This window comes from Erythrolamprus reginae, chromosome 2, assembly GCF_031021105.1.
Source record: "Erythrolamprus reginae isolate rEryReg1 chromosome 2, rEryReg1.hap1, whole genome shotgun sequence".
NCBI classification, from domain to species: Eukaryota; Metazoa; Chordata; class Lepidosauria; order Squamata; family Dipsadidae; genus Erythrolamprus; species Erythrolamprus reginae.
Window position 1 is genome coordinate 27,521,878 of NC_091951.1, and position 27,136 is coordinate 27,549,013.

Sequence of the window (27,136 nt, forward strand, 5' to 3'; positions counted from 1 at the left end):
TATATAAGAGCAGAAACCAATATTGCTTGCTTTCTTATTTTATAGTCATCTCTCCAGAACTTTGCTAAGATAATGTTGCTTTCAGTAATGGGCAGCCAAATTGTAGGTGTGGCTTATTTTGTGGGTGTGGTCAATGGGACAGAGTGTCCTGTTGACCAAACAATGTCGGCTGGCAGGACCTAGGGGAAGAGCCTTCTTTGGGGGGGGGGGCTCTCTGGAATCAGCTCCCCCTGGAGATTCGTACTGCCCCCACCCTCCTTGCCTTCCGAAAGAGTTTAAAAACTCATCTTTGTCGCCAGGCCTGGGGTTATTAGATCTGCCCCCCTGATCAATGAATGTTTCTTAGTATAATTTGTTGAATGGATTGTTAATGGAAGGTTTTTTTTTAAATTTAGAATTTTTAAGGATTTTTTAAATGTATATTAACTGGATTGTTTACTACTGTCTCTTTTATATGCTGTGAGTTGCCCCAAATCCTCGGAGAGGGGCGGCATACAAATCCAATTAAACTTGAAACTTGAAACTAATCAAGGAGAGAAGCAACCTTTCGTAAGCTACTTAAAACCCACCTCTGCCGCCAGGCATGGGGGAATTGAGATACTCTTTCCCCCTAGGCCTTTACAATTTTATGCATGGTATGTCTGAATGTATGTTTGGTTTTTATATTAATGGGTTTTTAATCGTTTTTAGTATTGGATTATTATTGTACGCTGTCTTATTATTGCTGTTAGCTGCCCCGAATCTCCGGAGAAGGGCGGCATACAAATCCAATAGATAGATAGATAGATAGATAGATAGATAGATAGATAGATAGATAGATAGATAGATAGATAGATAGATAGATAGATAGATAGAAATTTCCTAGCAGTGAGAACTATGATCTGTAAAAAGACTATTGTGATGTATATTTATTTTTAACCTGTAAAAATTAATAAATAAACTTAAAAGAGAGAGAGAGAACAATCAATCAATCAGTGAAATGATTTACCACCAGAAATTGTAGGTGCTTCATCAGTGGAGGTTATTAAGAAAAGACTGGACAGTCACCTACGGAGAGGGGCAGCATACATATCTAATTAATAAATAAAGCTAATTAATAAATATCTGAAATGGTATAAGGCCTCCTGCTTGAACAAGGGGTTGGACTAGAAGACCTCCAAGGTCCCATTTAGCTCTATTCTGATGGATTGTGTAAACCTTTGTACCTACCTATTGAACAGTCATCACCCGAATAGCCACTGTTGCACACGCATGTTCCATTCTGACATTCTCCGTGGCCACTGCAGTGCTCTGGACATGCCAGCTGACCGCAGTCGGGGCCGGTGTAGTCTGGGTGGCAGGAACACACCCCTCCCTGCAGGCAGTGGCCTCTCTGGTTACAATCGTTGGGGCAAGTCTTGGTGCCACAGGCCGGCCCGGTGAAGCCTGACTCACACACGCAGCGTCCATTGAGGCATTCTCCACGCCGGTTGCAGTTGCTCGGGCAAGCTCGGGTGGCACAATCCACACCGCTGTAGCCTGGGTTGCACACACACCGTCCAGAGACGCATTGTCCGTGTCCGTCGCAGTTCTGGGGACAAACTGGGTCGGAGCAGGAGGGCCCCACATATCCTGGGAAGCAGGTGCAGCGGCCATCCACACAGCGCCCTTGGTCATTGCAGTCGTCGGGACAAGAGGGCGGCTCTTCACAGCTGACCCCCGAGTAGCCAGGTTGGCACTGGCAGTGCCCATTGACGCATCTGCCGCGCTCTGAGCCACCGCAACCTCCGGAGCAGACTGGCTCGGCGCAGGTGGGACCGCCCCAACCCGACTCACATTCGCAGAGGCAACGAGAGAGGTCGAAGGATCCATGGTGCGAACATAACGTGCGAATGTCTGTTTGGCCTAAGAGAGAGAGTGGAGATAGAGAGAGAGAAACATAAGGAGGTCAAGAGAGCGATTGTTTAAAAGGGCCGTGGTAAATTGCTTAATTATTGCATTTATAGCCCAAGGAACGGAGTCCGTGAGCTCAGCTGTTTTACCTTCGGAAGTGAGACTGAATGAAAATCAAGCTCAGATCTTCTAAATGCTGGTTTTTCACAAAGTTATTTGAAGGGAGAGAGGGAGAGAAGATGGAGGAAGGAATGCAGGGAGCAAGAAAGGAAGGAAAAAAGGAAGAAGGAAGGAGGGAGGAAGGGAAGAAAGGAGGGAGGGAGGGAAGAAAGGAAAATAGGAGGTAGGGAGAAGGGAAGAAAGGAGGGAAGGAGAAGTAAAAAAGGAGGAAGGAGGACAGGGAGCAAGAAAGGAAGGAAAAAAGGAAGAATGAAGGACGGAGGAAGGGAAGAAAGGAGGGAGGGAGGGAGGGAAGAAAGGAAAATAGGAGGTAGTGAGAAGGGAAGAAAGGAGGGAAGGAGAAGTAAAAAAGGAGGAAGGAGGACAGGGAGCAAGAAAGGAAGGAAAAAAGGAAGAAGGGAGGAGGGAGGGAAGAAAGGAGGAAGGGATGATGGAAGAAAGGAAAATAGGAGGAAGGGAAAAGGAAAGAAAGGAGGGAAGGAGAAGTAAAAAAGGAGGAAGGAAGACGAGCAAGAAAGGAAGGAAAAAAGGAAGAAGGGAGGAGGGAGGGAAGAAAGGAGAAAGGGAGGAGGGAAGAAAGGAAAATAGGAGGAAGGGAGAAGGGAAGAAAGGCGGGAAAGAGAAGCAAAAAAGGAGGAAGGAAGACAGGGAGCAAGAAAGGAAGGAAAAAAGGAAGAAGGGAGGAGAGAGGGAAGAAATGAGGAAGGGAGGATGGAAGAAAGGAAAATAGGAGGAAGGAAGAAGGGAAGAAAGGAAGGAAGGAGAAGCAAAAAAGGAGGAAGGAAGACAGGGAGCAAGAAAGGAAGGAAAAATTAAGAAGGGAGGAGGGAGGGAAGAAAGGAGGGAGGGAGGGAAGGAGAAGCAAAAAAGGAGGAAGGAGGACAGGGAGCAAGAAAGGAAGGAAAAAAGGAAGAAGGGAGGAGGGAGGGAAGAAATGAGGAAGGGAGGATGGAAGAAAGGAAAATAGGAGGAAGGGAGAAGGGAAGAAAGGGGGGAAGGGGAAGTAAAAAAGGAGGAAGGAAGATAGGGAGCAAGAAAGAAATAAGGGAGGAGGGAGGGAATAAGGAGGGAAGAAAGAAGAGAGGGAAGGAGGGAGAGAGAAGGAAGAATGGATGGAGGCAGGGAGCAAGAAAGAAAGGAGGGAAGAAAGGAAGGATGGAAGGAGGAAGGGGGAGGGAAGAAAAGAAAGAAGGAGGAAGGGAGGGAGGAGGGAAGAAAGGCGGTCGAGAGGGAGGGAGAAGGAAGGGATTTAAATAGAATGCTGTATGGAGGGAAATAATAGATAGATAGATAGATAGATAGATAGATAGATAGATAGATAGATAGATAGATAGATAGATAGAAAGAAAGAAAAAAGTAGGTAGGCAGGCAGGCAAGCAAGCAAGCAAGCAAGCAAGCAAGCAAGCAAGCAAGCAAGCAAGCAAGCAAGCAAGCAAGCAAGCAAGTAAATAAATCCATCTATCCCAGCAGTCGTTCTCTCCCCTTACCTTCGCTGGCTTGACTACTGGCGGGCACAGCAGGGCAACAGCCCCCTCCAGCTTGGCACGTTTCCTGTAGGACCCGCACTTCGTTCTCAAGGGCCTGCAGCCTTCTCCAAAGCTCCCGGGTATCTTCGGTGCCAGGGGGACACCCACAAGATTGCTGCGGGAGGTTGATGTGGTGGGTGAAAACCACGTGCTCTTGATCAGACCCTTCCAGGGTGTGTTCAAACTGGCCCCCTCCTCCCCGAGAAGATCCGGGGGGACCCAAGGCCTCTTGGGGAGGTGGAGAAGGACCCTCGTTCGGCGCGTCTTCTCCAGCCAACTTTATCGTGTAGACGTGGGAGAAGATGGTTGCATTGGAAGAGATGAGAGGGCGGGGTAGACGTGCCCCCCAGGAAACCCACAGCCAGCAGAGGAGCAGGAGGAAAGATGCTCCCTTTGAAGCCCTCTCCATGATAATTCAAGACCTGCAAGGAAGGGGACAATAAGAAGGAGAAATAAATCAGGGCCGAATTCGAGAAATAAAAGAGGGCAGAATTAGCAATAGCATTTATATACCACTTCATAGGGCTTTTACAGCCCTCTTTAAGTGGTTTACAGAGTCGATGAAAGTGAACTGAAAGAAATAGTAGAAAATATACATAAGATTAAGAACACAAGAGTTAAAGAGATGAGAAGAAAAATCTTACATAAATGGTATTGTACACCAGCACAACTTGCACACTTCCAGGGGAAAGAGAAAGGTAATTGTTGGCATGGTTGCCAAAAGAAAGGAATTTATTTTATTTATTTATTTTGTCCAATACACAATGAGGGTTTTAGTGAGTATATATCAATATACACATAGTAAAATACATGATGAAGGTTATAGAGGAGATACTCATAGTAAAATATATCTAAGAAAGAATAGAAAAGAAGATATAGGAATAGAATATATAGGAATAGAATATATAGAATATATAGAATATAGTAACAGAATATATATATATATATATATATATATATATATATATATATATATATATATATATATATATATATATTTTCTTATGTCGGATCACCCTGGTATATTTAAGGAACGTCACAGCTCCTTTTTGCCTCTAGGCCCAACCCAGGGCCACTACAAGGCAGTTAATATATTTATAGCCGACAACTATATTCTGTATGTGTTAAATGTTTTTTTAGCTGGAATTTTAAAATTAAGGGAGACTAGTATGGTCCCATTTCGGCCTTGTTCTGGCCTCATCAGCTAGCCACACCCTTTCTTTTACTGGGATTCGATCTGGTGAACTCTGCATTGTAAAGCAGAGAACTAGCAGTTAGAGCTATCCGATCAGAACCCTTCCAGCTCTGTACCAGGGAGGGGCTATATGTTTTTCTTATGTCGGATCACCCTGGTATATTTAAGGAACGTCACAGCTCCTTTTTGCCTCTAGGCCCAACCCAGGGCCACTACAAGGCAGTTAATATATTTATAGCCGACAACTATATTCTGTATGTGTTAAATGTTTTTTTAGCTGGAATTTTAAAATTAAGGGAGACATAAGAAAAACATATATATATATATATATATATATATATATATATATATATATATATATATATATATATATATATACACACACACACACACACACACACACACATACATATACACATACACATACACATACACATCTTCATGCATATGTTCTGGGAGTGTGTAGAAGTTCAGAAATTTTGGAAGGAAGTGCAGAATGAAATAAATAAAATGTTAAATATTAATTGGACAATTACAAAAGAAATAGCGATTTTAATTAAACAAAGAGAACTAAGAGATTTTAAAGAAATAAAAACTGCAGCATGGGAAAGCGTAGTGGTATTGGGTTGGAAAGAGCCTATAAAATGGACAGTACAGAACTGGTACTGGTACATGGTGGATCACATACATTTTGAAATCATGGAAATAAGATTAAACAATTTTAATGAAAATAAACTGGAGAAGCTGATGGCACGATGGAATAAGGTGAAAGGTTATATGCTGAGTAGAATCTGTGATGCAAATGTGAAAAATAAACTTCAATCACTCTTTCAGTAATAACAAATGCAAAGTAGAGCCAAGGAAATATATATATATAAACTAGTAAATATTTGAACCCCCTCGCAATTGGTGGTGGTGGTGATGGGGTTTTTTTTGTCGGTCAGGTGATGGGCACGCACACTGTGCATTGTTTTATGTTTGTTTTATGTAACCATATTTACAAAATCAATAAAAATATTTTTTTTTAAAAAAAAAAAGGGGTTTACAGAGTCAGCATATCGCCCCCAACAATCTGGGTCCTCATTTTACTCACCTCGGAAGGATGGAAGGCCGCGAGAGCCATTGTGGGGCTTCCCAGATTCGCCCACATTTCTACAACACTCTGTGGCCTGCATTGGCTGCCGATCAGTTTCCGGTCACAATTCAAAGTGTTGGTTATGACCTTTAAAGCTCTACATGGCAGTGGACCAGAGTACCTTCGGAACCGCCTGCTACCGCACGAATCCCAGCGACCGATATGGTCCCACAGAGTTGGCCTTCTCCGGTCCCGTCGACTAAACAATGTCGTTTGGTGGGCCCCAGGGGAAGAGCCTTCTCTGTGGCGGCCCCGGCCCTCTGGAATCAACTCCCCCCGGAGATTAGAACTGCCCCCACCCTTCTTGTCTTCCGTAAATTACTCAAGACCCATCTATACCGCCAGGCATGGGGGAGTTGAGACACCTTTCCCCCCAGGCTTTTTAATATTTTTTAGATTTATGTTTGGTATGTATGTGCTGCTTGCTTTTTATTTTGATAGGGTTTTATATGCTTTTTAATATTAGATTTGTTTCGCTATATTTTATTACTGTTGTGAGCCGCCCCGAATCTTCGGAGAGGGGCAGCATACAAATCTAATAAATTGAATTGAACTGACAGTCTCAAAATGGGTGAACAGTGCAGTCAGGCGGTAGGGAAAGCAAGTAGGATGCTTGGCTGCATAGCTACAGGTATAACAAGCAGGAAGAGGGAGATTATGATCCCGTTATATAGAGTGCTGGTGAGACCACATTTGGAATACTGTGTTCAGTTCTGGAGACCTCACCTACATAAAGATATTGACAAAATTGAACGGGTCCAAAGACGGGCTACAAGAATGGTGGAAGGTCTTAAGCATAAAACGTATCAGGAAAGACTTAATGAACTCAATCTGTATAGTCTGGAGGACAGAAGGAAAAGCGGGGACATGATCGAAACATTTAAATATATTAAAGGGTTAAATAAGGTCCAGGAGGGAAAGTGAACACAAGAACAAGGGGACACAATCTGAAGTTAGTTGGGGGAAAGATCAAAAGCAACATGAGAAAATATTATTTTACTGAAAGAGTAGTAGATCCTTGGAACAAACTTCCAGCAGACATGGTAGATAAATCCACAGTAACTGAATTTAAACATGCCTGGGATAAACATATATCCATCCTAAGATAAAATACAGAAAATAGTATAAGGGCAGACTAGATGGACCAGGAGGTCTTTTTCTGCCGTCAGACTTCTATGTTTCTATGTTTCTATGATATAGATAGATAGATAGATAGATAGATAGATAGATAGATAGATAGATAGATAGATAGATAGATAAAGTAGATAGATAGATAAAGTAGATAGATAGATAGATAGATAGATAACTAAATAGATAGATAGATAGATAGATAGATAGATAGATAGATAGATAGATAGATAGATAAGTAGATAGATAGATAGATAGATAGATAGATAGATAGATAGATAGATAGATAGATAGATAGATAGATAGATAAGTATATAAACATATATACTAAGATAAAATACAGAAAATAGTATAAGGGCAGACTAGATGGGCCATGAGGTCGTTTTCTGCCGTCAGACTTCTATGTTTCTATGTTTCTAATTGAATTGAATTGAATTGAGTCAATCTTGAGCTGCTGGTGAGATCTGAACTGCTGAACTGCAGCTAGCAGTTAACTCACATTAGCCTGCAATGCTGCCTCTAACCACTGCAACACCCTGGCTCTAGAATGGCTTAGAATGGCTAAAGGCAACAATCCAGTCAAGAAGCCAAACATTTTTTTTCTCAACATGTATTGGGGGGAAAAAATCCACCTGGTTTAGTTCCAAGCGGAGAGAAAGACCCTGGAAACATGGGAGGCTGAGTGGAAAGATGGTTTTAATGATGAAAAAGACCCACAGAGATTCTGGGCAACAGAGGATCTGGCCGCATGGAATTGAGAGTGGAGGGTGCGTATTTATACCTTCTCTTAGGTCAGTGGTTGTTACATAGAAACATAGAAACATAGAAGTCTGACGGCAGAAAAAGACCTCATGGTCCATCTAGTCTGCCCTTATACTATTTTCTGTATTTTATCTTAGGATGGATCTATGTTCATCCCAGGCATGTTTAAATTCAGTTACTGTGGATTTATCTACCACGTCTGCTGGAAGTTTGTTCCAAGGATCTACTACTCTTTCAGTAAAATAATATTTTCTCATGTTGCTTTTGATCTTTCCCCCAACTAACTTCAGATTGTGTCCCCTTGTTCTTGTGTTCACTTTCCTATTAAAAACACTTCCCTCCTGGACCTTATTTAACCCTTTAATATATTTATATGTTTCGATCATGTCTCCCCTTTTCCTTCTGTCCTCCAGACTATACAGATTGAGTTCATTAAGTCTTTCCTGATACGTTTTATGCTTAAGACCTTCCACCATTCTTGTAGCCCGTCTTTGGACCCGTTCAATTTTGTCAATATCTTTTTGTAGGTGAGGTCTCCAGAACTGAACACAGTATTCCAAATGGGGTCTCACCAGCGCTCTATACAGCGGGATCACAATCTCCCTCTTCCTGCTTGTTATACCTCTAGCTATGCAGCCAAGCATCCTACTTGCTTTCCCTACCAACTGACTGCACTGTTCACCGATTTTGAGACTGTCAGAAATCACTACCCCTAAATCCTTCTCTTCTGAAGTTTTTGCTAACACAGAACTGCCAATGCAATACTCAATAGGATTCCTTTTCCCCAAGTGCATTATTTTACATTTGGAAACATTAAACTGCAGTTTCCATTGCTTTGACCATTTATCTAGTAAAACTAAATCATTTACCATATTACAGACGCCTCCAGGAATATCAACCCTATTGCACACTTTAGAGTCATCGGCAAATAGGCAAACCTTCCCTACCAAACCTTCCCCTATGTCACTCACAAACATATTAAAAAGAATAGGACCCAGAACAGACCCTTGTGGCACACCACTTGTAACCTGACTCTGCTCAGAATACTCGCCGTTAACAATAACTGTCTGATGTCTACACTTCAGCCAGCTGCAAATCCATTGAACTATCCAGGGATTAAGTCCAATCTTCACTAATTTATCTATCAGCTCTTTATTGTTCTGCCGGGCTCTCTGATAGGAGCCTCCCGAAAATTCAAGGGTACAAATTTCAGACACCCACACATTTGAAAATTCAAAACAATGTTCTTTATCACAAAATTCAAAATAAACTAAGCACTCTTTTTGTATTGCAAAAAGCACTCTTCCCAAAACAACCGGGTAGTCTGTACAATTTCCCTTAAGCAGTCATTAAGTACTTAGCTAGCAGCTGTGAAGAAACTTCACACCCCTTCTTCTTCCAATGAAGGGAGACACACACACATGCTGCTCTGTTTTGGTTTCAAAGGCGTGAAAAAGCAACAAAGTCCAGCACACAAGATTCCTGACGAAACTGCAACAGATATTCTTCCACAATGGCCAAAACCGGTTGCTGCTATTTATAGCAGCAGCCCTAATTACTGGAGCCCCACCCAAACACAGGTGGCCTCCCTTATTTCCTGTAATATGTTCTTACTTGGTCTCTTCTACGCATAATTCTGCGCTTGCGTGGGTCCAACATGTCATCATCTGAAGCTATAGAAGATAAGGAAGATTGACTGCCTTGGCTGTGTGCCAAGCCCTTCTCTGCCTGTGACATGTTGAATTTTCCCCGGCATCCACCTCCCCATTCCCTGGGGCAGGAGCTGGGCCAGAGCCAACCACAACACGTGATTAGGATGCTTGGCTGCATAGCTAGAGGTATAACAATTTGTATCCTTGAATTTTCGGGAGGCTCCTATCAGAGAGCCCAGCAGAACTCAACGGAGTCCAAAATTTCTGTTGCTGAGCTGGACAGTTTAATGAGCTTTTCCCCAGTTTATGACTTTTTTTGCCACAGTAATTCAGCGCCTCACTACAGTTGTTGAGTTAGGAATGTTGTTAATTGAATCTGACTTCCCCATTGACTTCGCTTCTCAGGTCACAAGAGGGAATCACATAACCCCCGGGAGACTGCAAACGTCATAAACAGATGCCCAGTTGCCAAGCATCCAAATTTTGATCAGGTGATTGCAGGTATCTGTAGTAGCATTGCTCCCTCTCCTACAGTATTCAAAGAACTTACTCGACTCAGTGGTTCTCAACCTGGGGGTCGGGACCCTTTTGGGGATCGAACAACCATTTTACAGTGGTCGCCTAAGACCATGGAAAAAGACAAATTTACCATGGTGTTAGGAACTAAAGCCTCTATTCTGGTGCCTTGGAACATATTTTTACAATCAGACCAATCGACGTTTACAGTGGGGGTAGTCCCTCTGAACTGCCTGTCAATCAGCTTGAAGCTCTGTTGGGAGAATTGGCGCTAGACTTATGGTCGGGTGTCACCACAACATGAGGAACTGTAATTAAGGGGTCGCAGCATTAAAAAGGTTGAGAAGTACTGTTAGAGCCTTGCAAAAAGTCTGTTGGGGGCAGCTGTACTCTAAATTAACTTTGTCATATAGAGAAACTGACATTACCCTCCCTCCTGTCCACTATATGCACACAATTCAGATTAACGCACTTCTGGAATCTATGAAACCAACATCTGAGCTCTGGACCAAACCCTGTTCTATATCACTGTATTTTTGTTCCAGCTGTTGGCTTAAAGCTCGGTAATTCCCTAATCCACTTTTCTGGCCTTTCCTTCATTCCTTTCAGAAGTTGCTCTATTATTTATTGGGAGTTATAAATTGCTTATTGTTCTTATGTTTTCCTTATGTTAAGAGAATCGTTTCTCACAGAAAGACTAAACCAGGCTAATGAAATTCTCCCTGCCCCAGGTCCTTCCTTCAAGTTTCAAGTTTCAAGTTTAATCAGATTTGTATGCCGCCCCTCTCCGCAGACTCGGGGCGGCTCACAGCAATAGCAATACAATGTAAGACAAATCCAATATTTAAATTACTTTAAAAAACACCACAAATTAAAACCAATCATACACACTAGCGTACCATGCATAAATTTTATAAGCCTAGGGGGAAGGAACATGTCAATTCCCCCATGCCTGACGACAGAGGTGGGTTTTAAGGAGCTTACGAAAGGCTAAGAGGGTGGGGGCAACTCTGATATCTGGGGGGAGTTGGTTCCAAAGGGTCGGGGCCGCCACAGAGAAGGCTCTTCCCCTGGGTCCCGCCAAACGACATTGTTTAGTTGACGGGACCCGGAGAAGGCCAACTCTGTGGGACCTAATCGGTCGCTGGGATTCGTGCGGCAGAAGGCGGTCCCGGAGATATTCTGGTCCAGTGCCATGAAGGGTTTTATAGGTCATAACCAACACTTTGAATTGTGACCGGAAACTGATCGGCAACCAATGCAGACTGCGGAGTGTTGTTGTGACATGGGCATGTTTGGGAAAGCCCATGATTGCTCTCGCAGCTGCATTCTGCACGATCTGAAGTTTCCGAACACTTTTCAAAGGTAGCCCCATGTAGAGAGCATTACAGTAGTCGAGCCTCGAGGTGATGAGGGCATGAGTGACTGTGAGCAGTGACTCCCGGTCCAAATAGGGCTGCAACTGGTGCACCAGGCGAACCTGGGCAAACGCCCCCCTCGCCACAGCTGAAAGATGTTTCTCTAATGTGAGCTGTGGATCGAAGAGGACGACCAAGTTGCGAACCCTCTCTGAGGGGGTTAGTGACTCCCCCCCCAGGGTGATGGACGGACAGATGGAACTGTCCTTGGGAGGCAAAACCCACAGCCACTCCGTCTTATCCGGGTTGAGCTTGAGTCTGTTGACACCCATCCAGACCCCAACAGCCTCCAGGCACTGGCACATCACTTCCACTGCTTCGCCGACTGGACAAGGGGTGGAGATGTAAAGCTGGGTATCATCTGCATACTCATGATACCTCACCCCATGCCCTTGGATGATCTCACCCAGCGGTTTCATGTAGATATTAAATAGTAGGGGGGAGAGGACCGACCCCTGAGGCACCCCGCAAGGGAGTAACCTAGAGGTCGACCTCTGACCCCCCACTAACACCGACTGCGACCGACCAGAGAGGTAGGAAGAGAACCACTGAAGGACAGTGCCTCCCACTCCCAACCCCTCCAGCCGGCGCAGAAGGATACCATGGTCGATGGTATCGAAAGCCACTGAGAGGTCAAGAAGCACCAGGACAGAGGATAAACCCCTGTCCCGGGCCCGCCAGAGATCATCCATCAGCGCGACCAAAGCAGTTTCCATGCTGTATCCGGGCCTGAATCCTGACTGCTGAGGACCTAGATAATCGGCTTCTTCCAAGGACCGCTGGAGCTGGAGCGCCACCACCTTCTCAACAACCTTCCCCATAAAGGGAAGGTTGGAGACTGGTCGATAGTTGTTGAGAATGGCTGGGTCCAGGGAAGGCTTCTTGAGGAGGGGGCGCACAAGTGCCTCCTTGTAGGGATCCGGGAAGGACCCCCTCCCCAAAGAAGCGTTGACAATCTCCTGGACCCAGCTCCGTGTCACCTCCCTGCTGGCCGAAACCAGCCAGGAGGGACACAGATCCAGTAAACAGGTGGCGGAACTCACAGCTCCAATGGCCTTGTCCACTTCATCAGGTGTCACCAGATCAAACTCTCCCCAGACAGGTGGACAAGTACATGCCCCAGTCACCTCAACTGACTCGTTGTCAGTCAACTCTGTATTCCAATTGGAGTCGAGGTCCGCTCGGATCCGAGCGATTTTATCAGCGAAAAACGTGTTAAAATCCTCGGCACTACTCTGCAAGGGCTTCCCAACTCCCCCCTGATTAAGAAGGGAGCGGGTCACCCTAAACAGAGCGGCCGGGCGGGATTCCGCTGATGCAATCAAGGCGGAATGATACGCGCATCTTGCCGCCTTGAGCGCCACTTCCTTCCTTCCTTCCTTCCTCCCTCCCTCCCTCCCTATCCACACTTTCTCCTTCCTTCCTTCCTTCCTTCCTCACTCCCTCCCTCCCTCCTGCCCTCCCTTCCTCTCCCTACTTTTTCCTTCCTTCCTCCCTCCCTCCCTCCCCATTCCCTCCCCTCTTTCTCCTTCCCTCCTTATTTCCTTATTTCCTCTTTCTCTCCCTCCCTTCCTTCATTTTCCTCCCCCTTTCCTCCTTCTTTCCTTCTTTCCTTCCTTCCTCTCCCCCCTCTCCCTTCCTTCCTATTGCTTTTTAAGTACAGGTAGTTCTCAACTTACAACAGTTCATTTAGTGACCAAAGTTACAATGCTGAAAAAAAGGGACATGACCCTTTTTGCTGCATTCCCACGATCAACGTTCAGGTGCTTGGCAACTGGTTCATACTTATGACCGTTGCAGCGTCCCAGGGTCATGTGATCACTTTTTGTGATCCTCTGACTGGCAAACCAGTGGGGATGCCAAATTCACTTAACAGCTACGTTACTAACTTATCAACTGCAGAAGTTCACTTAACTGTTTAATTCTTTTTAAGACGATTCAGTAGTAGCTCAGCTGGCCAGGCTTGTCACATGAAATTAACAGATATCTTTTTAAACAGGAAAGATTATTATTATTATTATTATTATTATTATTATTATTATTAATAATAATAATAATAATAATAATAATAATATTTTAATATTAATTAGATTTGTATGCCACCCCTCTCTGTAGACGCGGGGCGGCTTACAGCAATGATAAAAGCAATGTATAACAAATCTAATATTTAAAAACTCTAAAAAACCCTTATTTAAAAAGCAAAACATACACACAAACATACCATGCATAATTTCACACTGTTGGTACAGGTAGTCCTCAACTTACAACCAGTTCACTCATCAATCCATTCAAAGGCTTTGGACCTAGAAAAGGGAGACTATGACCGGAGTAAGCTTCAAAAATGTTAGCAACGGGTTCTCTTCCTGGTTGCTGGGTGGGCGTGGCCATGGTGGGCGTGGCCTAGTCAGCCTCCTGCACCATGGTGGGAGGGCCATTTTCACCTTCCCCAGCTCCAGGCAGGGGTTGCCTTTCCTGCCGCTACTGGTGCGATGCGCGGGCAGCATGCATCCCAGCAAGATTTTGCTTCTCCACAGGAAGCAAAAAGATTTCGGTGACTTTTTTGCTTCCGTGCATACGCGGAAGGGAAAAAAATCACCAAAATCTCACCCATGCTCCTGTCCCCTCGTGAGATTTTGCTTCCTGCCCATGCACAGAAGCGAAATCTTGCTGGGATACACATGTGTCTGCTGGTTACCCAGAACTGTGAGCACAGCTCCATTTTTACTACCAGTGCACAGTGCGGCCCGTACCGGGTAGCAATCCAAGACTTTGGGGGGCTATGGAGGCTCTCTCGAGGACAAAATGGTTCATACTTGTGAACCACTTATTTCCGGCCTTCCAGAACTTCTGGGAGGCCTGTTTTTTACACTCCTCGGGCTCTGGAGGCTTTCCTTGAGCCTCTGGGAGGGTGAAAATGGCTTCAAAGGCCCTCTGGAAGCTGGGAATGGGCACATTTCTGGCCTTCTGGAGCCTCTGGGAGGCCCTTTTTACACCCTCCCAGAGCCTCCGTGCAGGCCCTGCACTTGCCTGGCATCCAAAATGGGCCACGTGGAGACTCCAGGGAGCGGAGGGGCGGAGCAGGGTGGGAGGGAAAGGGTGTCTGGGGCCAGTCATGAGTGAGATTTGGGGGGTTCTCCGAATCGCACAGAATCTTTGCTAGAGGATCTTCCGAACCTTGGTGAGCCTGGAGCAGGCCAGCCCTGCCTATGACTCAGTTTTGAAGTTTTGACTGTTGGATTCTCTCTACAATCAAATGTTCACATTTTATGATCAGTTTTGTCCAACATTGGCCCTTGTGTCTGGGTTTTGGCAAAACCATATGTTGAATATTCATTACCATAATGTAAATAGTTTGAAATTTAAATGTTCACGTCTGATTGGGTGTTGAATTGAGCGGGAGATTTGTTTGAGTGTCAGTTTCTTCGAGGGAGAAAAAAGACAGTATAAAAACAGGGACCCGAAACCGTTAACTCATTCTGCGCCAGCGAGTGCTATCAGCTTAAAGATACAGAAATTACTATCCGTGCAGAATGCAGCTGCGAGAGCTATCATGGGCTTCCCTAAATATGCCCATGTCACACCAACACTCCGCAGTTTGCATTGGTTGCCGATCAGTTTCCGGTCACAATTCAAAGTGTTGGTTATGACCTATAAAGCCCTTCATGGCACCGGACCAGATTATCTCCGAGACCGCCTTCTGCCGCACGAATCCCAGCGACCAGTTAGGTCCCACAGAGTGGGTCTTCTCCGGGTCCCGTCAACTAAACAGTGCCGTTTGGCGGGGCCCAGGGGAAGAGCCTTCTCTGTGGCGGCCCCGGCCCTCTGGAACCAACTCCCCCCAGAGATTAGAAAAGCCCCCACCCTCCTTGCCTTTCGTAAGCTCCTCAAAACCCACCTCTGCCGTCAGGCATGGGGGAACTAAGATAATCTTTCCCCCTAGGCTGCTACAATTTATGCATGGTATGTTTGTATGCATGATTGGTTTTATAACAAGGGTTTTTAGCTGTTTTAGTATTGGATTTTTACATTCTGTTTTTATCACTGTTGTTAGCCGCCCCGAGTCCACGGAGAGGGGCGTCATACAAATCAAATAAATAAATAAATAAATAAATAAATGAATGAATGAATGAATAAACAAACAAACAAACAAACAAACAAACAAACAAAGAAACATGCCAAGAAAAATAAAGAATGATTGAATCACATATCATTTTACCATACTCATAGCAAGCCATCGGTTTACTTAACAGCCTCTGATTCATTTAAACAACCACTATAATTGTTTAGTAACTGCTGCAAAAAAAAATTGTATGACCATCAAGATACATAGGACCGAATTGGACAGGTTCCATTATGGACATACGTTGAGGACTACCTTCATATCAAAAACATTCTTCTCCCCCACCCCTCTCCATGTGCAGGAGTGGCTCTTCTGATTCGCCATCCCATAATTCTTGCCTCAAGAGGATGAATTTCCTCACTACATCATACACCTGGCTCGAAGGAGATTAAACAGATATCCAAATTGGAATTGTAGAAAGTTAGCCCCCCACCCCTTTCCTTGAAGAATGAAATAGTTTGAAAAATATTTAAAAAGACAGAATATTATATTTCCCTGGATGAGAAACGGAGAAACATGCTCTTGGAAAGCATCCCCCACTTTTCTTAATAGCCCCCAGCAGATGAGATTTAACAGATTTAACAGATTAACAGAGTTGGAAGGGATCTTGCAGGTCACCTAGTCTAGTGTTTTTCAACCAGTGTGCCGTGGCACACTAGTGTGCCGTGAGACATGGTCAGGTGTGCCGCGAAAAAGGAAGCTTAGGTTCCGGTCTTGCAACTTTTTGCTGAGTGAGAGAGAGAGTGATAGAGAGAGAGAGAAAGAAAGAGAGAGAGAGAGAGAGAAAGAGGTAGAGAAAGAGTGAGAGAGAGAGAAAGAGAGAGAGAAAGAGTGAGAGAGAGAGAAAGAGTGAGAGAAAGAGTGAGAGAGAGAGAGAAAGAAAGAAAGAAAGAGAAAGAAAAGAGAGAAAGAGAGAGAAAGCAAGTGTCAGAGAGGAAGAAAGAGAGAGAGAGAAAGAAAGAGAGAGAGAGAGAGAAAGAGAGAGAGAGATAAAGCAAGAGAGAGAAAGAAAAGAGAGAAAGAGAGAGAAAGCAAGTGTTAGAGAGAAAGAAAGCAAGAGAGAGAGAGATAACTGAGCAAAAAGGGGAGGAAAAAAAGAGAAATGAGAAAATGATTGAGTCAGACAGAGAATGAGAAGAAAGAGAGAGAAACAAAAGAGAGAGAGAAGTGACTCTTGATTTAAAGCATATGATAAAAAGCACCCAAAGAAAAAGAGAGGGGGAAAAACCCAGCCCTCACCTGTTTTTGGACACACACACACACACACACACACACACACACACACACAAGCGTGGGGAGGAGACAGGGATGGGAAAAGAGAGGGAAGTGTCTTAGGGTGTCATTTTGTGTCATTTTGGTTGGTGGTGTGCCCCAGGATTTTAAAATGTAAAAAATGTGCCGTGGCTCAAAAAAAGGTTGAAAATCACTGATCTAGTCCAACCCCTGCCCAAGCAGGAGACCCGAGATAAAAGACTACTTAAAAGATAAAGAGTTAGCTCTATTCACAGGCGAAATTCCCCGCAGCAAAGTCTAAACAAAGTTAGGATTAGCCCTCAACCACAACAGGAATTACTTTATTGGTCTCGTTCGTGTGGCTTTCTGAGCAATCTCTCCTGCAGATGTTTATGGGGTGAAGCTTTGCAGACCAGGAGGGGGAAATGTTTCTGGTTAACCACACAGCTAGGATTCCTTTGTTAAATGTCTGTGTTGTTTCTAGTTACATGATGTGGCGGTGATTAAATTATCAGCAGGGAAGACATATGTCACACTTTAAGTGCTGGGAAAGAGATTGGGAGTCCCCCAGGGCTTTGCAATTGGTCTGAATCTATGGTTTTTTAAATCCACACTGACCTCGCTTAAATGCATTATTTATGTCTATACCCCAAGGAATAGAAGTGAAGATTAAAACCAGAGCTTTAGAATATATACTTTGTAAGCCTCTGGTTTTAATCTTATCTTTTAAGATTAAATGTACTGTGTGCTGGTAAAAAACAACAGAAATTGGTCATTTATATTATATTTTGTTTTATATTTCATTTATTTTATTTTATTGTTATATTATATCTTTTATTTTATTTCATATTTTTTTATTTCCTATTTTATTTCATTCTTTCATTTCATTTTATATTGTTTTTTATATTTTATATTTTATATTTTATATTTTATATTTTATATTTTATATTTTATATTTTATATTTTATATTTTATATTTTATATTTTATATTTTATATTTTATATTTTATATTTTATATTTTATATTTTATATTTTATATTTTATATTTTATATTTTATATTTTATATTTTATATTTTATATTTTATATTTTATATTTTATATTTTATATTTTATATTTTATATTTTATATTTTATATTTTACATTTTACATTTTACATTTTACATATTTTATATTTTACATATTTTACATATTTTACATATTTTATATATTTTATATATTTTATATATTTTATATATTTTATATATTTTATATATTTTATATATTTTATATATTTTATATATTTTATATATTTTATATATTTTATATTTTATTCACAGTCTCAAAATGGGTGAGCAGTGTGGTCAGGCAGTAGGAAAAGCAAGTAGGATGCCTGGCTGCATAGCTAGAGGTATAACAAGCAGGAAGAGGGAGATTGTGATCCCGCTATATAGAGTGCTGGTGAGACCACATTTGGAACACTGTGTTCAGTTCTGGAGACCTCACCTACAAAAAGATATTGACAAAATTGAACAGGTCCAAAGACGGGCTACAAGAATGGTGGAAGGTCTTAAGCATAAAACCTCTCAGGAAAGACTTAATGAACTCAATCTGTATAGTCTGGAGGACAGAAGGAAAATGGGGGACATGATCGAAACATTTAAATATGTTAAAGGGTTAAATAGGGTTCAGGAGGGAAGTGTTTTTAATAGGAAAGTGAACACAAGAACAAGGGGACACAATCTGAAGTTAGTTGGGGGAAAGATCAAAAGCAACGTGAGAAAATATTTCACTGAAAGAGTAGTAGATCCTTGGAACAAACTTCCAGCAGACGTGGTTGGTAAATCCACAGTAACTGAATTTAAACATGCCTGGGATAAACATATATCCATTGTAAGATAAAATACAGGAAATAGTATAAGGGCAGACTAAATGGACCATGAGGTCTTTTTCTGCCGTCAGTCTTCTATGTTTCTATGTTTCTGTTTCTATATTTTATGTTTTATATTTTATATTTTATATATTTTATATTTTATATTTTATATTTTATATTTTATATTTTATATTTTATATTTTATATTTTATATTTTATATTTTATATTTTATATTTTATATTTTATATTTTATATTTTATATTTTATATTTTATATTTTATATTTTATATTTTATATATTTTATATATTTTATATATTTTATATATTTTATATATTTTATATATTTTATATATTTTATATATTTTATATATTTTATATATTTTATATATTTTATATATTTTATATATTTTATATTTTATTCACAATCTCAAAATGGGTGAGCAGTGTGGTCAGGCAGTAGGAAAAGCAAGTAGGATGCTTGGCTGCATAGCTAGAGGTATAACAAGCAGGAAGAGGGAGATTGTGATCCCGCTATATAGAGTGCTGGTGAGACCACATTTGGAACACTGTGTTCAGTTCTGGAGACCTCACCTACAAAAAGATATTGACAAAATTGAACAGGTCCAAAGACGGGCTACAAGAATGGTGGAAGGTCTTAAGCATAAAACCTCTCAGGAAAGACTTAATGAACTCAATCTGTATAGTCTGGAGGACAGAAGGAAAATGGGGGACATGATCGAAACATTTAAATATGTTAAAGGGTTAAATAGGGTTCAGGAGGGAAGTGTTTTTAATAGGAAAGTGAATACAAGAACAAGGGGACACAATCTGAAGTTAGTTGGGGGAAAGATCAAAAGCAACGTGAGAAAATATTTCACTGAAAGAGTAGTAGATCCTTGGAACAAACTTCCAGCAGACGTGGTTGGTAAATCCACAGTAACTGAATTTAAACATGCCTGGGATAAACATATATCCATTGTAAGATAAAATACAGGAAATAGTATAAGGGCAGACTAAATGGACCATGAGGTCTTTTTCTGCCGTCAGTCTTCTATGTTTCTATGTTTCTGTTTCTATATTTTATGTTTTATATTTTATATTTTATATATTTTATATTTTATATTTTATATTTTATATTTTATATTTTATATTTTATATTTTATATTTTATATTTTATATTTTATATTTTATATTTTATATTTTATATTTTATATTTTATATTTTATATATTTTATATATTTTATATATTTTATATATTTTATATATTTTATATATTTTATATATTTTATATATTTTATATATTTTATATATTTTATATATTTTATATATTTTATATATTTTATATATTTTATATTTTATTCACAATCTCAAAATGGGTGAGCAGTGTGGTCAGGCAGTAGGAAAAGCAAGTAGGATGCTTGGCTGCATAGCTAGAGGTATAACAAGCAGGAAGAGGGAGATTGTGATCCCGCTATATAGAGTGCTGGTGAGACCACATTTGGAACACTGTGTTCAGTTCTGGAGACCTCACCTACAAAAAGATATTGACAAAATTGAACAGGTCCAAAGACGGGCTACAAGAATGGTGGAAGGTCTTAAGCATAAAACCTCTCAGGAAAGACTTAATGAACTCAATCTGTATAGTCTGGAGGACAGAAGGAAAATGGGGGACATGATCGAAACATTTAAATATGTTAAAGGGTTAAATAGGGTTCAGGAGGGAAGTGTTTTTAATAGGAAAGTGAATACAAGAACAAGGGGACACAATCTGAAGTTAGTTGGGGGAAAGATCAAAAGCAACGTGAGAAAATATTTCACTGAAAGAGTAGTAGATCCTTGGAACAAACTTCCAGCAGACGTGGTTGGTAAATCCACAGTAACTGAATTTAAACATGCCTGGGATAAACATAGATCCATTGTAAGATAAAATACAGGAAATAGTATAAGGGCAGACTAGATGGACCATGAGGTCTTTTTCTGCCGTCAGTATTCTATGTTTCTATGTTTCTGTTTCTATATTTTATGTTTTATGTTTTATATATTTTATATTTTATATTTTATATTTTATATTTTATATTTTATATTTTATATTTTATATTATTTTATATTATTTTATATTATTTTATATTATTTTATATTATTTTATATTATTTTATATTATTTTATATTATTTTATATTATTTTATATTATTTTATATTATTTTATATTATTTTATATTATTTTATATTATTTTATATTATTTTATATTATTTTATATTATTTTATTAAGAAAGTTCCCTGAAATCAAGAGGCCTTTCCTCCATGTGGGATGCCTTCCAATTCTTTGATCCATGAATTGCTGCTCCATTGCCCACGTATCTCAGATTGTGCCAATCAGTTTGTAGACAATAGTGTTGACAAAAAACTGGGCTGAGACCACCAACCATGGTCTAGCTTATGCCTGTGATAAATTTCAAACATCTTCCTTATAAAAATAAACATAAAAAACCAACAGAGGTGGAGAGGATGTTATAGTTCCGCATCAAGGCAGAATGGGCTGTTGGGGCTCCGGTGGGCCTTCCAGATCCTTGGTCTGATGGTGAAACTTTCCGTTCATATTTCCCCTTGAGTACCAGCTTGGCAGCAGCTGGCCTTTGAAAGCTAGATGGCCAATTTTCCCTTTCCCAGAATGCATCAGAGAGGTCCACATTGTCAGAGGCAAAGCTTCTAGAGTTGTTAACCTGATCCTACGCAGCTTCTGCTCAGGCAATCTCACACTACTCACAAGAGCCTACAAAACTTTTGCCAGACCCATCCTGGACTACTGCTCATCTGTCTGGAACCCATACCACATCTCAGACATCAACACCCTTGAAAATGTCCAAAGATATTTCACCAGAAGAGCCCTTCACTCCTCCACTCGAAACAGAATATCCTACGAAAATAGACAATCCTGGGCCTAGATAGCCTAGAACTACGGCGCCTAAAACACGACTTGAGTATTGCCCACAAGATCATATGCTGCAACGTCCTACCGGTCAATGACTACTTCAGCTTCAACCACAATAACACAAGAGCACACAACAGATTCAAACTTAATACGAACCGCTCCAAACTTGACTGTAAAAATATGATTTCAACAATCGAGTTATCGAAGCGTGGAACTCATTACCGGACTCAATCATCTCAACCCCTAACCCCCAACATTTCTCCCTTAAACTATCCACAATTGACCTCTCCAGGTTCCTAAGAGGCCAGTAAGGGGCGTACATAAGTGCACCGGTGTGCCTTTCATCCCCTGTCCAATTGTCTTTCCTTTCTCTCGCTTTTCATATATATTTTCTTTCTTTCATATATCCTCTCCTCTAAGTTCACTTTACCCTTATATATATTACTACATGTCTATTTTTCTTCCTATGTATTTATGTATTGGACAAATGAATAAATAAATAAAATAAATAAACATGGGAAAATACAAGGACCAACTTGTTTCAGGGAGCCAAAATTCTGCTTTAGTATTATGGGTCTGCATTTGTTCTGTAAAAACCAGACTTAAGAAATATTTTGGCTTTCATCGGTATGAGGAGTTTTCTATCACCTCCCAGTTCCAAATCCCTAGCAATATTCCCTTCTAATGCTATCTAAGCTGGCTTGATGTGGGCATGGCAATCCACCATACTGAATATTAGGATAAAGAGTGGAAATGATGTGCCGGTGCCTGGGGGCTGTTGGGGCCTGGATGGGTGTCAACAAACTCAAACTCAATCCAGACAAGACGGAGTGGCTGTGGGTCTTGCCTCCCAGGGACAATTCCATCTGTCCGTCCAATACCCTGGGGGGAGAATCATTGACCCCCTCAGAGAGGGTCTGCAACTTGGGCGTCCTCCTCGATCCACAGCTCACATTAGAGAAACATCTTTCAGCTGTGGCAAGGGGGCCATTCGCCCAGGTTCGCCTGGTGCACCAGTTGCGGCCCTATTTGGACCGGGAGTCACTGCTCACAGTCACTCATGCCCTCATCACCTTGAGGCTCGACTACTGCAACGCTCTCTACATGGGGCTACCTTTGAAAAGTGTTCGGAAACTTCAGATCGTGCAGAATACAGCTGCGAGAGCAATCATGGGCTTTCCCAAATATACCCATGTTACACCAACACTCCGCAGTCTGCATTGGTTGCCGATCAGTTTCCGGTCACAATTCAAAGTGTTGGTTATGACCTATAAAGCCCTTCATGGCATCGGACCAGAATATCTCCAGGACCGCCTTCTGCCACACGAATCCCAGCGACTGATTAGGTCCCACAGAGTTGGCCTTCTCCAGGTCCCGTCGACTAAGCAATGTCGTTTGGCGGGACCCAGGAGAAGAGCCTTCTCTGTGGCGGCCCCAACCCTCTGGAACAAGCTCCCCCCAGATATCAGAGTTGCCCCCACCCTCCTTGCCTTTCGCAAGCTCCTTAAAACCCACCTCTGTCGTCAGGCATGGGGGAATTGAAATTTCCCTTCCCCCTAGGCTTATAGAATTTATACATGGTATGCTTGTATGTATGAGTGGTTCTTTAAATTGGGGTTTTTTAGATTGTTTTTTAATATTAGATTTGTTTACATTGTCTTTTAATATTGTTGTTAGCCGCCCCAAGTCTTCGGAGAGGGGCGGCATACAAATCTAATAAATACAAATACAAATACAAATTAGATTTGTATGCTGCCCCTCTCCACAGACTCGGGGCGGCTCACAGCAGTGATAAAAACAGTACAGTATACAGTAATAAATCTAATATTAAAGTTTCAAATAACAATTTTACATTAAAAAGCCTAAAAACCCCAGTATATAAAAAAGCATACGCACAAACATATCATACATACAGCTACATAGACAAGGGGAGATGTCTCAGTTCCCCCATGCCTGACGGCAGAGGTGGGGTTTCAGTTCTAAGACCTAAAAGGGAAAAGTATCTTGCAAACCATTACTGTACATGGTTACATAATCCTACAGTAAAAAAAACTCATATTATGTATACATGTCAATAGATGGCTATTATTGAGCTACATAATAGAAACATAGAAACATAGAAGACTGACGGCAGAAAAAGACCTCATAGTCCATCTAGTCTGCCCTTATACTATTTCCTGTATTTTATCTTAGGATGGATATATGTTTATCCCAGGCATGTTTAAATTCAGTTACTGTGGATTTACCAACCACGTCTGCTGGAAGTTTGTTCCAAGGATCTACTACTCTTTCAGTAAAATAATATTTTCTCACGTTGCTTTTGATCTTTCCCCCAACTAACTTCAGATTGTGTCCCCTTGTTCTTGTGTTCACTTTCCTATTAAAAACACTTCCCTCCGGGACCTTATTTAACCCTTTAACATATTTAAACGTTTCGATCATAAAATACATAAAATCTTTAGCAGCGCCTAAAAATGTATAAAATGACTTTGGAAAAAGACAAATCCGAATTTTACAAAGTATGGGAAAGTTGGTACAAATGGCTTAAACAGAAAAAATACATTAAAAAATGTATAATTGTTTATATTATTGATATATTCTAAGTTATGTGCATTGATGTGTGTATGAAAACTGTGGAGAAAAAATAATATTTTTTTAATTAAAACAAAAGAAGAACAAGAACAAGAGTGCACAATTTTTTTTAAGAAACCACCAACGAAACAGGTTCCAATTCTTTGACCAGGACTGTTTACAAAGTATGGTCAGAAAAAGTCACGGTGGTGGCCAGAATGTTGTGATTAATGCTACCTCCATATTTACGCACACCAGTGCGTATCGGCGGTCATTGGCCTGCATCTTGTAATCTTCCAGCAACGCTGTCAAGTACCCCATTTTTGCTTTGGGCTTCCTGCCCCATCACTTGGAAGCAAAACAAAATCTTGTGTTTATCCAAGCAATATGCGCAAAAGCATGGATTCCCGGATCCAAATTAAACAGGCAGTCCATCTTAATTCGGCTGTAAGCAGTTCTTTGACTCAGGAAAACAGAGCTCTCTTGATTAAGAGCTCATAAACAGTCAACGCTAAGGCTGCCCTTCAGATCAAAGCGAACCCAGCTTCAATCTGGATTCCACGCCGATAGAATAGAATATAGAACAGAATTCTTTATTGGCCCAGTGTGATTGGACACACAAGGAATTTGTCTTTGGTGCATAGGCCCTCAGTGTACATGAAAGAAAATATATTATAAGGTACAAGAGCTGAGGGTGGCGCAGTGGTTAGAGTGCAGCACTACTGGCTACTTCAGCTAACTGCTAGCTGTAGTTCAGCAGTTCAGATCTCACTATGGGCTCAAGGTTGACTCAGCCTTCCATCCTTCCAAGGTGGGTAAAATGAGGATCCAGATTGTTGGGAGCAATATGCTGATTCTGTAAAAGGCTTAGAGAGGGTTGTAAAAGCACTACGAACTCGTCTATAAGTCTAAATGCTATTGCTATTGCTACAACACGTAATGATAGTCTGGGTAATAATAAGCAATCAAATCATATTAGATAATAATAATAATAATAATAATAATAATAATAATAATAATAATAATAATTTAGATTTATATGCCGCCCCTCTCCGAAGACTTGGGACGGCTCACAACAATAATAAAAACAATATAACAGTGACACAAATCTAATATTAAAAGAAAAGATATATAAAACCCCAGCAATTAAAACCATACAACACATACATACCAAGCATAAAATATAAAAGCCTGGGGGAGATGTCTCAGTTCCCCCATGCCTGGCGATATAGGTGGGTCTTGAGTAATTTGCAAAAGACAAGGAGGGTGGGGGCCATTCTAATCTCCGGGGGGAGTTGATTCCAGAGGGCTGGGGCCACCACAGAGAAGGTTCTTACCCTGGGGACCGCCAAACGACATTGTTTGGTCGACGGGACCCGGAGAAGGCCAACTCTGTGGGACCTTATCGGCCGCTGGGATTTTTGTGTGGTAGAAGGCAGTTCCGGAGTTATTTGGGTCCAATGCCATGTAGGGCTTTAAAGGTCATTACCAACACTTTGAATTGTGACCGGAAACTGATCGGCAGCCAGTGCAGACCACAGAGTGTTGTCGAAACATGGGCGAATTTGGGAAGCCCCATGATAGTTCTCGCGGCTGCGTTCTGCACGATCTGAAGTTTCCAAACACTTTTCAAAGGTAGCCCCATGTAGAGAGTGTTGCAGTAATCGAGCTTTCACTCTCCTTCCCTCTCTCTCTCCCCTCCCTCTCTCCCTCTCTCAGTTTTAAACTGAATTTAGGACACTTCTCATCCTTCTCCCAAAAGGAAAAGGAAAAAGTGTGACCTTTACACCTTTCTCTTTAAAGACCTCAGCTGTTCTTAGCAAGACCCAGCATGCTTTCATAAATTTATAAATGAGTTCAATCTCATAAAATATAGCATAACCGAGGGTTGTATATGCAGTACTTTTTCCTTCATCTCCCCTCCCCCATAGTTCTCCATTAAAATAAATGGCCTAGTACAGAGGTCTTCAAACTTGGCAACTTTAAGACTTGTGGACTTCAATGCCCAGAATTCTCCAGTCGCTGGTGAATTCTGGGCATTGAAGTCCACAAGTCTTAAAGTTGCCAAGTTTGAAGACTTCTGTATTGAATGGAAGAATTGAAGACCTTCAGTTCTGGGAATTGAAGTCCACAGGTCTTAAATCTGTTTTGAATTGAATACCTTCAGTTCTGGGCATTGAAGTCCACAGGTCTTAAATCTGTTTTGAATTGAAGACCTTCAGTTCTGGGCATTGAAGTCCACAGGTCTTAAATCTGTATTGAATTGAAGACCTTCAGTTCTGGGAATTGAAGTCCACAAGTCTTAAAATTGCCAAGTTTGGGGACCCCTGGCCTAGTAGTTAGTGGGGGTCTGTGGAGAAACTTGAAAGTACTAAAATAACTCTCAGCTGGCATTAAATCCCCTTACAGAGGAATCATTGAGTCTGTCATCTGCACCTCTATAACTGTCTGGTTTGGTGCTGCAACCCAACAGGACCGACACAGACTTCAGAGGACAATCAGAACTGCAGAAAAAACAATTGCTGCCAACCTGCCTTCCATTGAGGACCTGTATACTGTACTGCACGAGTCAAAAAGAGGGCAGGGAAAATATTTACTGACCCCTCACATCCTGGACATAAACTGTTTCAACTCCTACCCTCAAAACGTCACTACAGAGCACTGCACACCAAGACAACTAGACACAAGAACAGTTTTTTTCCGACACCATCACTCTACTAAACAAATAATTCCCTCAACACTGTCAGACTTTACTAAATCTGCACTTCTATTCTACTAGTTTTTCTCATCATTCCTATCATCCTTTTCATCCCACGTAGGACTGTATGACTGTAACTTGTTGCTTGTATCCTAAGATTTTTATTAATATTGATTGTTTCCCCATTGCTTATTTGACCCCTATGACAATCATTAAGTGTTGTACCACATAATTCTTGACAAATGTATCTTTTTCTTTTATGTACGCTGAGAGCATCTGCACCAAGACAAATTCCTTGTGTGTCCAATCACACTTGGCCAATAAAAAATTATATTCTATTCTATTCT

At 41.3% G+C, this 27,136-nt stretch overlaps 1 protein-coding gene across 2 annotated transcripts in view; it reads right to left on the reverse strand.

Annotated features, from left to right (window-relative positions):
- Positions 1-27,136, reverse strand: part of LOC139163009 (tenascin-X-like) — a 178,364-nt gene that overhangs the window by 134,067 nt on the left and 17,161 nt on the right. For both annotated transcript variants that reach the window (XM_070743897.1, XM_070743898.1), the window contains exons 2-3: positions 3,540-4,000; positions 1,210-1,884 (exon numbers count right to left, since the gene is read on the reverse strand). In XM_070743897.1, coding sequence (XP_070599998.1) covers positions 1,210-1,884; positions 3,540-3,987 — 1,123 coding nt within the window. In that variant the 5' untranslated portion in view covers positions 3,988-4,000. The remainder of the gene's footprint in view (positions 1-1,209; positions 1,885-3,539; positions 4,001-27,136) is intronic.